This window comes from Euphorbia lathyris, chromosome 10 (genome assembly GCF_963576675.1).
Source record: "Euphorbia lathyris chromosome 10, ddEupLath1.1, whole genome shotgun sequence".
In the NCBI taxonomy this organism is placed as follows: Eukaryota; Viridiplantae; Streptophyta; class Magnoliopsida; order Malpighiales; family Euphorbiaceae; genus Euphorbia; species Euphorbia lathyris.
In genome coordinates this window covers 41,827,653-41,840,219 of record NC_088919.1, presented here as the reverse complement: position 1 = coordinate 41,840,219, position 12,567 = coordinate 41,827,653, and the positions used below count along the sequence as shown (strand labels likewise).

At 37.0% G+C, this 12,567-nt stretch overlaps 1 protein-coding gene across 3 annotated transcripts; it reads right to left on the bottom strand.

Annotated features, from left to right (window-relative positions):
• Positions 1-5,018: 5,018 nt before the first annotated feature.
• LOC136209466 (peptidyl-prolyl cis-trans isomerase CYP40) lies at positions 5,019-9,169 on the bottom strand. Of its 3 annotated transcripts, XM_066000937.1 has the most exons (11): positions 8,733-9,169; positions 7,608-8,108; positions 7,294-7,381; positions 7,124-7,176; positions 6,403-6,507; positions 6,198-6,273; positions 6,036-6,073; positions 5,881-5,952; positions 5,677-5,741; positions 5,565-5,588; positions 5,019-5,257 (listed from the first exon to the last, which is right to left on the bottom strand). In XM_066000937.1, the coding sequence occupies exons 1-8, from the start codon at positions 8,901-8,903 to the stop codon at positions 5,899-5,901; spliced, it is 1,086 nt and encodes a 361-aa protein (XP_065857009.1). In that variant the 5' UTR covers positions 8,904-9,169; the 3' UTR covers positions 5,019-5,257; positions 5,565-5,588; positions 5,677-5,741; positions 5,881-5,898. The 3 variants fall into 3 exon arrangements, with proteins under 3 accessions (XP_065857009.1, XP_065857011.1, XP_065857008.1); XM_066000939.1 differs by lacking the exon at positions 5,565-5,588 and having other exon boundaries at positions 5,677-5,801; XM_066000936.1 differs by lacking the exon at positions 5,565-5,588 and having other exon boundaries at positions 8,733-9,168.
• Positions 9,170-12,567: the final 3,398 nt, after the last annotated feature.

Genomic DNA, 12,567 nt, shown 5'->3' with positions numbered 1-12,567 from the left:
TTTAATTATTGTTTGCAGTATAAACCGGATATCTTATGTATAGCCGATGGTACAATTTTCTAGCATTAGTTCTCATTATTGGCGTTCTTTAGGGATGGTTTGGATCTCGGAAAATACAAAATCTTCCCTTTGGTTGTTTGTTAAATCTGCTTTAACCGATTTTTCAATTTCTTTTTGTACTGATCAACTTGTTGCTTTGAACTTCAAAACTGGTCCTATCGATCATCGAATTAATATCATTTATGGTAGTAATCGTCCTTTAGAAATATTGGCTCTTTGGAATGATCTCATTAATAGTCGAGCGTCTTCTCCGAATAGTTGGTTAGTAATTGGGGATTTTAATGCGGTTTCGGGGGCGCATGAGAAAACTGACCCATCTCCATCTCGCCGTTCTTGTAGTGATTTTGGCGATTTCATTGAGACTTGTGACTTAATGGTTTTGGATACTGAGGGTGCATATTTCACTTAGTCTAATGGCAGATTCGGGTCTGAAAGGGTGGAGTGTCGGCTTGACAGAGCGCTCGTCTCTGAGGCTTTTCTGGATAACTGGGCTCAAATTTCTTGTACTGCGTTAACTCGTTCGCACTCGGACCACCATCCTCTTCTTCTTCATTTTTCCTCTGGCACTCTAAAGATTGCTCGTTTCAGATTTCAGCAAATGTGGTTTACACATTCTGATCTTAGGGCGGTTGTTGAAGCGCACTGGAATGGGATTCATCCCTCTTTACCCCCTATGCAGCTCATTGGTCACAAGCTTAAAACTCTTCGACCTATCCTGAGCAAATGGAACAAGGAAGTTTTCGGATTGCTTGACGATAACATTGCTAAAGCGACTTTAGCTCTGGCCGTTATTCAGGAAAAATTGGCCAATTCTGAAATCACGAATCAGCTTCACGCCCAAGAATTGGATGCGCAGGCTAATTTAGATTTGCAGATGCTTAGGAAAGAAATTTATTTTAAAGAAAAAAGCAGGGTCAAATGGTTGGCGGCGGGGGATAGAAATACTGCTTTTTTTCATCAGAGCGTGAAAGCTAAAAAAACTAACAACGGGATTCAAGCTCTGCGTATCGGAGGTGAAATGGTTTTTTCTGATGACCGAATCTCCTCTCATATTGTGGATTTTTACACAAATTTGATTAAAGCTGACAATAGCATCCTGAGGGATTTTTCTGAGGTGCGCACTATTATTCCTTCTCTGGTTACTGCTGAGGAAAATTCTGCTCTAACTCTTTGTCCCATTAATGATGAGATTCGGTCCACAGTTTTTTCCATGGACAGTGATAGTGCTCTGGGCCCTGATGGCTTTGGGGGAAGCTTTTATAAGGCCTTTTGGGATATTGTGGGTAGTGATATTTGTGTTGTTGTGAAAAGCTTTTTCTCCTCTGGTTCTATTATTCCTGGCCTTAATTCCAATTTGATGGTTCTTCTTCCTAAAGTAAATGGTGCTGTGGATATCGAAAAATTCTGCCCAATCATTATGAGTAATTTTTGCTTCAAGCTTATTACTAAAACTCTAGCTGATCGTTTATCGGATATTGCTTGCAGAATTGTTTCTAAAAACCAATTTGGTTTTATCAAAGATCGCAGTATACATCACTGTATTGTTGCTGCGTCGGAAGGAGTTAATCTACTTAAGAAACGTTGTTTTAGCGGAAATATGGCGCTTAAAGTGGATATCAGAAAAGCTTTCGATACCATGGATTGGAATTTTATTTTATCTGTACTGGAAGCTTTTGGTTTTGATTTAAAATTCTGTGACTGGATTCTTAATATATTTGCCTCTTCTAGAATTTCTATCTTGACAGGAGGTGCTGCGCACAGTTATTTTGCTTGTTCGAGGGGTGTAAGGCAAGGGGATCCGTTATCACCCATTATTTTCGCTATTGCTGAGGATTATATGAGTCGTTATTTAAATCGGTTGGTTGAAACGGGCAAATTAAAGCCTGCGGAATACATCTCTGGTGTCTTCTTTCCTACTCATTTTCTATATGCTGATGATACTTTGTTATTTTGTAAAGCTATGGTTCAAAACATGAAAACTCTCAGGGATTTTTTCACTCTATGGGAAAATCTCTCGGCAAATCATCAGCTAGGATAAATCCGAAGCCTACTTTAGTCCTTCTATTAATACTGCTAGAATTGCAACTCTTTCTGATATTGTTCATATTCGACCTGGAAATCTCCCGTTTATATACTTGGGTGTTCCTCTTTTCTTTGGCGCTCCGCGTAAACAAATGCTTCAACCAATTGTTGATAAAATTCTGGCTACCTTTTCGAAATGGAAGGGTCGTAGTCTCTCTATGGCAGCTCGAGTGACTCTGGTTAATTCGGTGATCAATAGTTCCTTCATTCACTCCTTTATTGTTTATAAGTGGCCATCAAGTCTTCTTAAATTCATGATAAGAGCCATTCGTAATTTCATTTGGACCGGTTGTATCTCTGAGAGAAAATTAATTACTACTCCATGGGATCTTTGTTGTCATCCTTTAAAATATGGGGGGCTTGGTATACGTGATCTCCATGTTATGAATATGGTGATGTTAGGAAAATTGGCTTGGGATTTTGTTTCCTCCAATGATTTTTTAATTGCTCTTCTTAAAAAACGTTTTTTGAATGCTTTAGGTTCCGTGAGAAGCTATCCTATTTTCTCCTCTATTTGGAGTTCGATTAAAGAGGTTTATATAACCCTCTTGAATGACAGCTTTTGGAGCATTGGTGATAGGGAGATGTTGAGTTTTTGGACTGGTCGCTGGTTGGTACCGACGGTGGCTGCTCAGCTGAATCTCTCTTCTAGTTTGGTTCGTTCGCTCACTGATAGGGTTGCAGATTTTCTGCACGAAGACCGCTGGCATGAGCTTCCACCTCTTCCTTCAGTTGTTCGGAATAATATCCTTGTTGTTCGTCCTTGTAGCGGCTCGGTTGATTCTTGCATTTGGACGGTTGCGGTTGATGGGGAATTTTCGGTCAAGAAATATGTTAAATCTCTTGCCTCGTACCAGCCAATTCGCTGGTGCAACTTTATTTGGCAGCCTTTTATTCCTCTTTCGCATTCTATGCTTTTTTGGCGTGCCTATAGGGGGTATGTTCCAACTCATGACATTTTAAGGCGTAAAAGGTTGAATATTATTTCTCGTTGCTCATTGTGTTTATTAGCCTACGAGGATTTGGATCACCTGTTTGTTCATTGCCGTTTTTCTAAAGCGTTGTGGACCTCAATTGCCTCCATTTTTCAGACTCAAATAAAATTGGATGGCACTCTCAAAGAGTTAATTATGGATGCTATTGAGGCTAAGTTCAGTATGCAGATTCGAGCTTTATGGAATTCGGCAATTGTAAACAATGTTTGGCTAATCTGGCGCACGAGAAATTTGTCTTTTTTTGAAGGCGAGACTGCTAGCATTTTTTTCTGTCTTCGCCGACGTTGGGCTCTCATTCGGGAAGCAAATGTCTTTTCCCGCGGAACAGTTTCTAATTGTTTAAAGGACTATGCGGTTCTGAAGCATCTCTCCCTTGACGCTAGACGTCCGGACATTCCTAAGATCATTTCCGTCATTTGGCGAGCTCCTCCCCCTTGTTGGATTAAGGTTAATTCGGATGGATCTGTTTTTGGCAATCCAGTGATTGCTAGGGCTGGTGGTGTTTTTCGTACTACTCGTGGTTTCCCGCGAGGTTCGTTTGCGTTTCCTATTCAGACTTCGCTCGCTTATATTGCCAAGCTTCGGGCTTCCATTTTTGCAATCAAAATTGCTTGGGATAAAGGTTGGCACTCACTGTGGATTGAATGTGATTCGAGCTTTGTGGTTCATATTTTAAAATCTAAATCTCACAAGGTGCCTTGGAAAGTGCGTGCTGCATGTTTGATTGCTTGTTCCATCTTCAACATATGTGTGTGGTCATCTCTCACATTTATCGGGAAGGGAATCGAGTTACCGATGCCTTAGCGAAGCACGGAGCGACTATTCCTAATTTGGTTTGGTGGAATACTTCTCCATCATTTTGTAATTCTTTCATTTATGAGGATTATAGTTCGGTTGAGCAGTTTAGAATTTAGTTTTGCTCTGTTCTCCTCTTTCTGTTTCTTTATTCCTTTGTATACTCTTCGTTTGCTTTTTAATAATATTCGGGTCCGGGTTTGGGTTGTTTGGCTGGGGGTGCCGACCTAGTCGGGATGTCCGGCCTTTCCCTAAACCATCACCCTATCTTTACTTTAAAAAATTACCATCATCATAATCTTAGATGGTAAGTTAAACTACGAGAGAAGCAAAAAAAATATAGAAATTAGACAAACAATTTGCGAATGCTAGACAATAGTGTCTGAAATTGCCCAAATTATCAACGTTAAGGGTAAATTTGCTATTGACTACCAACATTACGAGCAAAATTACACCATTTTAAAAGTGAGGGATACAATTACTCCTGACCTAAAACGTTAAACATATTTTTACACCTTAACGCTATATTAAGTGAACAAACGAAGATTATGAACGCTGTGCTTTTTTTAACATACAGAAAAGCTACATGTACCCTACATGCGTCACTAAGTGCTTTTATATGAAGCTAATGGGGTCGTAGGGTGCTGGACCATCGTACCCTCAGTTACAATTTGTTGAAGAATTGGGGGTAAATCGGTAATTCACTGGATTTGAAATTAGATTTCAGTTTTATGTTTTTTTTTTTTTTTTTGAAATACAGTTTTATTCATATTATTACGAGTGTCCGTTCAGATCCAAATTGTGTAAAATAACCTTATCTGCGAAACCCTGGCATAAAACACCCTTTTCATTGGTCAGTTATATTCTCTGAAAAACACCACTCATTCTTAATTTTCCAATATAAACATCGTCATCAGACTGACAAGATCTCAACTTTTCAGACCAGTGGTAAGAAGTATCTCATCAGTGACAATATATGTTTTTGACAATTGATATAACCAAAGAAAATAATGAGGTAACAGCATCAAAATATTATATGCCCCATAAATGTTTAAGCAAATGATGATATTGCTGAAAGATTAGAGATGCAAAAAGTGATTAACCTATCATCAATTAAGATGAAGAAAAAACCTCAAGTGGGAAGGGAAAAAAAGTCTATCTTATACCCAACTTTTCATGAATAGTGATAAGGTCATATATCTATCCAATTAATCACCAGTAGCCAACTATAAGTTTTGCTAAACCTACTGAGATCTCTATTACATCATATTGGTTCAAGCCTCCGATTTGTACAGTTGAGTTTGCTAATCCTCCTCTAACAAAACCTGCAGGTAAATACAAGAAATCATTAAGGACTTGCACAGAGTGATTTGGTTAATTTGACAGATCTAAAATAATAGAAGTCGTATTCATTCAGAAAACGCAATACCAGACATGATCCAACAATTCTTTATTTATCTCTTAATTATTCATAGCACTAATGTACACAAAAAGTTCAATTTACTTTCAGCACTCTGTATCCGTTCAAAATAACAGCCCCCAATTTAAATTACTTTATCCTGTCTGAATGTAAAAGAAATTCTAACAGAAAGCTTAAATTTTCAATAATGCAAAGTACTTTAAGTACAGTACCTGCATACTGAATTGCTGCACAACCTACCACATTGATAGTAAATTAAAATAATTATCCATCTTTTTTCAAAACACTGAGAGAAATAAGCCTAAAAGGACAAAATGTCCTTACCTTATTACTAACTCCAGAGTCTAGATTTTGTAACAAAAAAGGCCTGAACCAGTTGAGTCCCCAAGCTACAAAATGACGTGAGAAATTTTAGAGCTTTGATCATTTAAAGGAATTAGCAGCACAGCCTGCATCGAGGTCTTTATCAAAGAAACATTCCCACCTTCAAGGTGTATTCAAAAAATTTGGACATGCTAATGTACATACCAATAAACAGTAAAAGTGCTATAGAAACATCTTTTGATATTGCTTTTTCTCTAGATCGCGCCTATCATTGATCTGCAAAAGGAATTAATAGTTTAACCCCACAAATAACACTTATGCTACATATCACACACTTATTGTTCAATATATATACATACCCTCTTTTTAGCAGCTGCAAGCTCTTTCTTTATTCCAGCTGAAAATACAAAAAAACAATCAATTAATTTCAGATCTGAATTTATTCTAGATCAGAGACCTAAACTCGTTCATTTTGCTCTAGTGCAATAGTTAATTGACGAATCTAATAAGTTAGCGCAAACCGTCATTTGGTTCCAACTGCAATGCCTTCTTGAAGCTTTCAACAGCAGAATCAATATCATTTAGAAGCATGTGTGCCTAAAACATAAAGTACAATTGTTTAGGATCGGGAAAACACCATAACAAACAAGTGTTTTCAATCATGTACAGGAGCTTTTGCTTCTAATTACAGAAATCCTTGTCAACAAGGTAACATTGAATGCTAACCTGTCCCTGGCGGAATAAAGCTTTGACATTGTTTTCACCTTCACGCATTGCAAAGTCAGTGTCCAATAATGCTCCTTTCAAATCCCCAAACTTCAACTTACAAGCCTATAACCAGAACTAAAAACATCAGCAATTTGGTAGAACCGTATTTGAATAACAAAAATAACTAGCTAGATTTTGCTATTATCAGATACATATTTGTCAGATTTTGCTGTTGCCAACTTTTGACATTATTAGATATTCTCTTCCACAAAGAGAGTCCATATGTACTTTTGCATGCGACCAAATTATAGCTTACATTCCACTTAGGTGTATAATTTTTAGTTCCTAATATGACCCTAATTGAGAATCATTAAATTGTATTCGAATTTATAAATTAAACTAATTATTTCCCATATTAATGCATTAAGCAAAAAAAAATATTAGAAAAATTGTGAACAAAATCACCTTTAAAACTATATTAACTGTTTTCTTAACTGTGTTAGTAGATTATCTCAGTGAGAAGTAGTATGTGTTTTCATCACATCATAAATCACACACTACTGCCAGGTTCATTTTTTTTCATTGAACCAAATTTTACAAATGTTCCCTTGCAAATTCACTGACACCATATACACAAAGTGGACTAAGATACACTTTTTTTACAATTATATATCCTTCCTGATAATAAGACCAATTCATCAGAACTCAAAACAATCTAGAAAATGGTGAAAAAACTTACAGCACTATTTGTGAATATCTGCGACTTAGTCTTCCTCAGAGATGAGCTTTTCTCTGTAATATCGCACAGGGAAAAAATTAATTCATTATTGAATTTAAGCACAATCAGTTATTGCTGCAGTAGCAGTCACCAAAGCAGAATAAAAAATTTAGAAAATTTTAAATAATCACCTTCATCAATCCCATCTTTCTCCCAGCAGATGTCCAAATAGCGTAGAGCCTTGCGATACTTTTTAAGAGCCATCTTATAGTCTTGTTTCTGAAACCAATAATTACATAATACTTTACAAAAATGCATTGATGCTAAAGAAAATTGAAAAAGGAACAGAAGCACTTTGCCTGAGAAAATGACAGTATACAATTTCTACTGGTAGATTGTTAAAAAGAAGAATTTAATTACTAAATTCTCATGCATCCTAATACATGTTATAATTTTAACTTCAGCGAAACATGCCAAACACAAATAACAGTATCATAGCCATTACCTTGTAGTTCTCATTTCCAAAACCCTTGATTGAGTCCATAGCATCCATCCACCAAGAAAGTTCAACGGAAGTATCAGTAAGATCAGCTGGCCAATCAGGATAGATATCACCATCCTTGAAGAAATTGGATATGCCATCATCAGCCCCCTCTGGAATCTCCCCACAATCCGCAATCTCAACATCAACAGCAGGAGTATCTCCATCACCAATTGCTACATGCTCAATTGAACGAACAACTCCCATTCCTTTAATAACCTTCCCAAACACAACATGTTTTCCATCCAAATGAGATGTCCGGGTTGTTGTAATGAAGAACTGAGATCCATTTGTGTCAGCACCAGAATTGGCCATTGATAACATTCCCTTCCTTTCATGTTTGACTTCAAAATTCTCATCCTCAAATTTCAAACCATAAATTGATTCACCACCAGTACCATCTCCTGCAGAGATATCTCCACATTGCACCATAAAACCTTTGATAATACGATGAAATCGACATCCCTGAAATTGAAAATAAAATTTTGGAAAATCAACATACGCAACCTATATTCTATTTCAAATCCCTCTCATAACCACAGTTCTATGAAAAGAAAGATCATAAGGTGAGTTAGTTACTCTATTCTAAAGAACAAACAAATAGTCAAATATCAGTAACCTGTAAGAAGGTCGGTCCACAATCCAAACAGAATAGTTCTAAAATCAAAATCCAACGAATCAGGCCAAAGAGACTACTCCTCGAAATTCACATCAAATACGCAAACCGCTCTCGTCGTCGAAGACAACACCAAACTAATACTTACATAAAACTACCTCCTCTCAAATTCCGATTCTCGACCGAAGCATTTTTAGAAAAACGATCAGAGAAAACACAGGAAACAAGATTCGAAACCAAAAGACCTTAATGCCCCTTAGTATTGTGAAAAGTACCAACTGAATACCGCGAAAATAAAGTCAAAGAAAATATCTACAGACTACATCACACATGCGAAGATGAGTACTCAGAGATTTCAAAAGCAAACAATAAACAAGTTGAGCAACTTAAGAGGAATCACAAAATTACCACCGGAAAAGAAGAAGCAAGAGATAAGCACATGCATGTATAGAGAAAACAGAAGAGAAGGATACCTTGTAATGAAGAGGAACGCCAGTATGAGGACCAATGCCTTTCTCACCGGTGCAAAGAGCTCGGAAATTCTCAGCAGTTTTAGGAACGACGTCGTTATAGAGTTCGATGACAATCCTTCCTTCAAGCTCTCCGCCTATGCTGATATCCAAGTAACACCGGGGCTTTGCCATCTCTGTTTCGTCTTTCTTTCTTCTTCGTCGTCGTCGCCTCTCTTGTATTCTAGAGTCTTCTTTTGGGACAAGGCAAGTGAAAACCCTAGAGTTGAGTTGCCCTTTCTGTAAATAAAAATAAATGAGAATAAATAATGGAAATTTAAATTAGGGAGGGGAGTGGGAGGAGGGATGGTTGGGTTTCTCTTTCCGGCTGCTTCGCTGATTTCAAATGAAATGTTTCTCTTCTTGTTTTATGGGATTTATTTTTAATTTTTTTCTTCTGTTAGTCCGTATGTCATGTACAGTTTTGGCTTTTCTTGGATTTATTGGCTACACCTCATAAACATAAAATAAAATGTCCAACCCACATCGTATAATAAATGAATTATATTCAAAAATATTAATATAAGGATCTACTACTATTATTTAATTCAAATCAAATCGTACAGTTTATTTATATTTTAATTTTGAAAAGATACTCCTTTTGTATTGATTAGGTGATTCATCTTTTTTAATTAATATATTAAGGTATTGCTCAATTATTTTTAAATTTTTAATCTTTTTTTTTTTTTTTTTGATAATCGAGAACTTGTATTACGAAGCAAGAGAAACAATATCATTCAAAATACAAGAAGAAACACAACGAGGGAAATCTTCTATAAGAATTTCCAAATGAGAGAGAGAACGAGCCCAAACAGCTAAATTATGTGCGACAACGTTTGCCTGACGCCTCTCATATATGAACTCAATGGAGGAAAATGCACGAGAAACCTCAATGATATCTCCAAGGAGATGTATTTTCTGCCATTTTCGACCAAACAGTAGCATTACCACCCACTGTACCAAAATTTTGAAAACCATAATGCTGATATGATCCAACCAATTCCTTTCCTACCCTTCTCGAATTTCTTGCTTTTAAAATACCAGCTTCATTCATAGAAAGACCTGTTAAAACCCCATTTATACCTTGTCTTCTTTCACGCAGATCAGCAAAGCCATGAACCAAATCCCAAACAATTCCTGCAATTTTTATTTCACCAAAACACTCTTTTCCATGTACAACCTGATTCCTTTCAAACCAGATAAAATGAATAAGACCACAAAATAAAGCAAACTCCACCGGTGATAATAAAATCGAAACAGCATCAAATCACTCCAAACAAGTAAGACCTGCAACCTTATATACAGGATATAGGAGATTCGCTTGTTTCCAATAGGACTTTGTTCTTGGGCATTCCTTGAAAATATGGATCAAAGTTTCAGCTTGAGCACCACAAAAACAGCAACGACTGCACACATTAATACCTTTTTTCAAAAGGTTTCCAAAGCATGGCAAGATATTCTTAGCAGCATTCCAGACGGTGTGAACAAATTTTGAAGGAGCTTTAACCTTCCACAAGGAATGCCAAAAAACATCTGCACCCAAGGAAGAATCAGCTAACGAATAGTAAACCTGCAAAGCACCATTAGCCACTTTATAGCCCGACTTCACTAAATACTCCCCATTCTTAGAAAAAAAATCCAGAATAAAGAATCAGTAATGATTCTTCTACTCAAAGGAATTTTCAAAATAGCTGCAGCAACATCCGGAGAAAAACAGAAATTAACCAACTCTTCTTTCCAACAGAAATCATCAAAATTAATCAAACAGGAAACACTTTGAGATGGAGTTGGATTCAACAGATAGAGTGGATGATTACACGGAACATCAGGAATCCAACGAGAATGTAACAAATTAACAGTTCTTCCCTCGCCAATTCTCCAACAGCTTCCATCGTTAATAACCTGTCTAGCCTTTAAAAGACTCCTCCAAACATGACTTGCATAAAAACCCACATTTGCCTCCATTATACCCACCCTTGGAAAATACTTATGCTTAAAGACTTGGGCACACAGAGAATCAGAAAATTTAATCATCCTCCAAACCTGTTTTGCAAGAAGAGCAAGTAAAAACATAAATATTCCTAAAACCCAAACCACCCTCATCCTTTGATAAACACATTTTTTCCCAACTAATCCAATGGATTCGTTTTTGCCCAGAATCATAATTCCACCAAAACCCAACCATAACTTTTTGTAAATCATCACAGAATGTTTTTGGAAGCAAAAAACAACTCATAATGTATTGAGGGATTGCATGTGCCACTGCTTTTATCAATATTTCCTTACCCCTACGAGATAAGCACTTCTCTTGCCATCCACCAATTCTTTTCAACAAACGTTCCTTGAGGAAATGAAATACTGCTTTTTTAGATCGCTCAATAATTGATGGTAACCCCAAATACTTCTCAAAGCACTACACCACACGCACACCTAATAATGTAGCACACCTGGTCTGACTCTCATTATCCACACCTTTACTGAAGGAGATATCAGTTTTGTCAAAATTTATTCTTTGCCCAGAAGCTGATTCATACTCAGACAAAATTCCCCGAACAACAGAACACTCCGAAGTAGTAGCTCGGAAAAAGATAACAGAATCATCTACGAAGAAAAGATGTGAAATAATTGGACCGGAATTGCTAACCCGAATACCATGCAAAGCTCTGTTTCTCTTAGATTTCCTAATCAATGCTGATAGCCCTTCCGCACAAATTAAAAACAAATAAGGTGAAATTGGATCCCCTTGACGAAGACCTCTACTCGGCTTAACAAAGCCTTTTGGCACCCCATTTACAATGAAAGAAAAGGAAACTGAAGAGAGACAACTTTGAATCAATTCGATCCAACAAATTGGAAAACCCATAACTATCATCATATCTTTCACAAAGCACCACTCAACCCTATCATAAGCCTTACTCATATCCAACTTCATAGCACAAACACCCTTTTTGCTATTAATCTGATGCTTCATTGAATGAAATAATTCAAAAGCAATTAAAGCATTATCTGTAATCAAACGGTTCGGAACAAAAGCACTTTGTGAAGGATGGATAATAGAATGCAAGCAATGCTTAAGCCGATTTGCTAATGTTTTTGAAATTAACTTATAAACAACATTGCAAAGGCTAATAGGACGGAGATCTTTTAAAGTACCAGGATTTTTAACCTTTGGGATAAGGGTAACGAATGTATGATTTAAAGAGGAAGGGAAAGGGGCACCATTTAGCACATCAAGTACCAGAGCAACAATCTGATTACCAACTACATCCCAATAGTTTTTAAAAAACAAACCAGACATACCATCAGGACCTGGAGCCTTAGATCCATCTGTTTGTTTCAATGCCACTAAAACCTCCTCAGCAACAAAAGGTGCCTGCAATGATTCAACTTCAGCACTTGGAAGATGTCTATCAACAGAATTCAGAATAGTGGAACTAGAGATTGGACCTGATGTAGAAAATAGCTCTGTGAAGTAGGAAACAACTATATTCTCAATCTCATCCTCCTTATCATGCCACGCACCATCATTATCTCGTAATCGTGTAATACAATTCACTCTTCGCCTAACATTAGCTTTAGAATGAAAGAACTTGGTGTTTCTATCCCCCTCCCGAAGCCAAGAAACTCGTGATCTCTGCTTCCACATAATCTCCTCATCCTCCTGTAACTGAATAATCTCCCTCTCAATTCTCGCCCTTACTATATCCTTATCAACTGTCATTACACCACGCTCAACATCTTACAACTCCTTTGTTAATTTTTTCAGTTTGAACCCAATGTGGCCAAAGCTAGATTTATT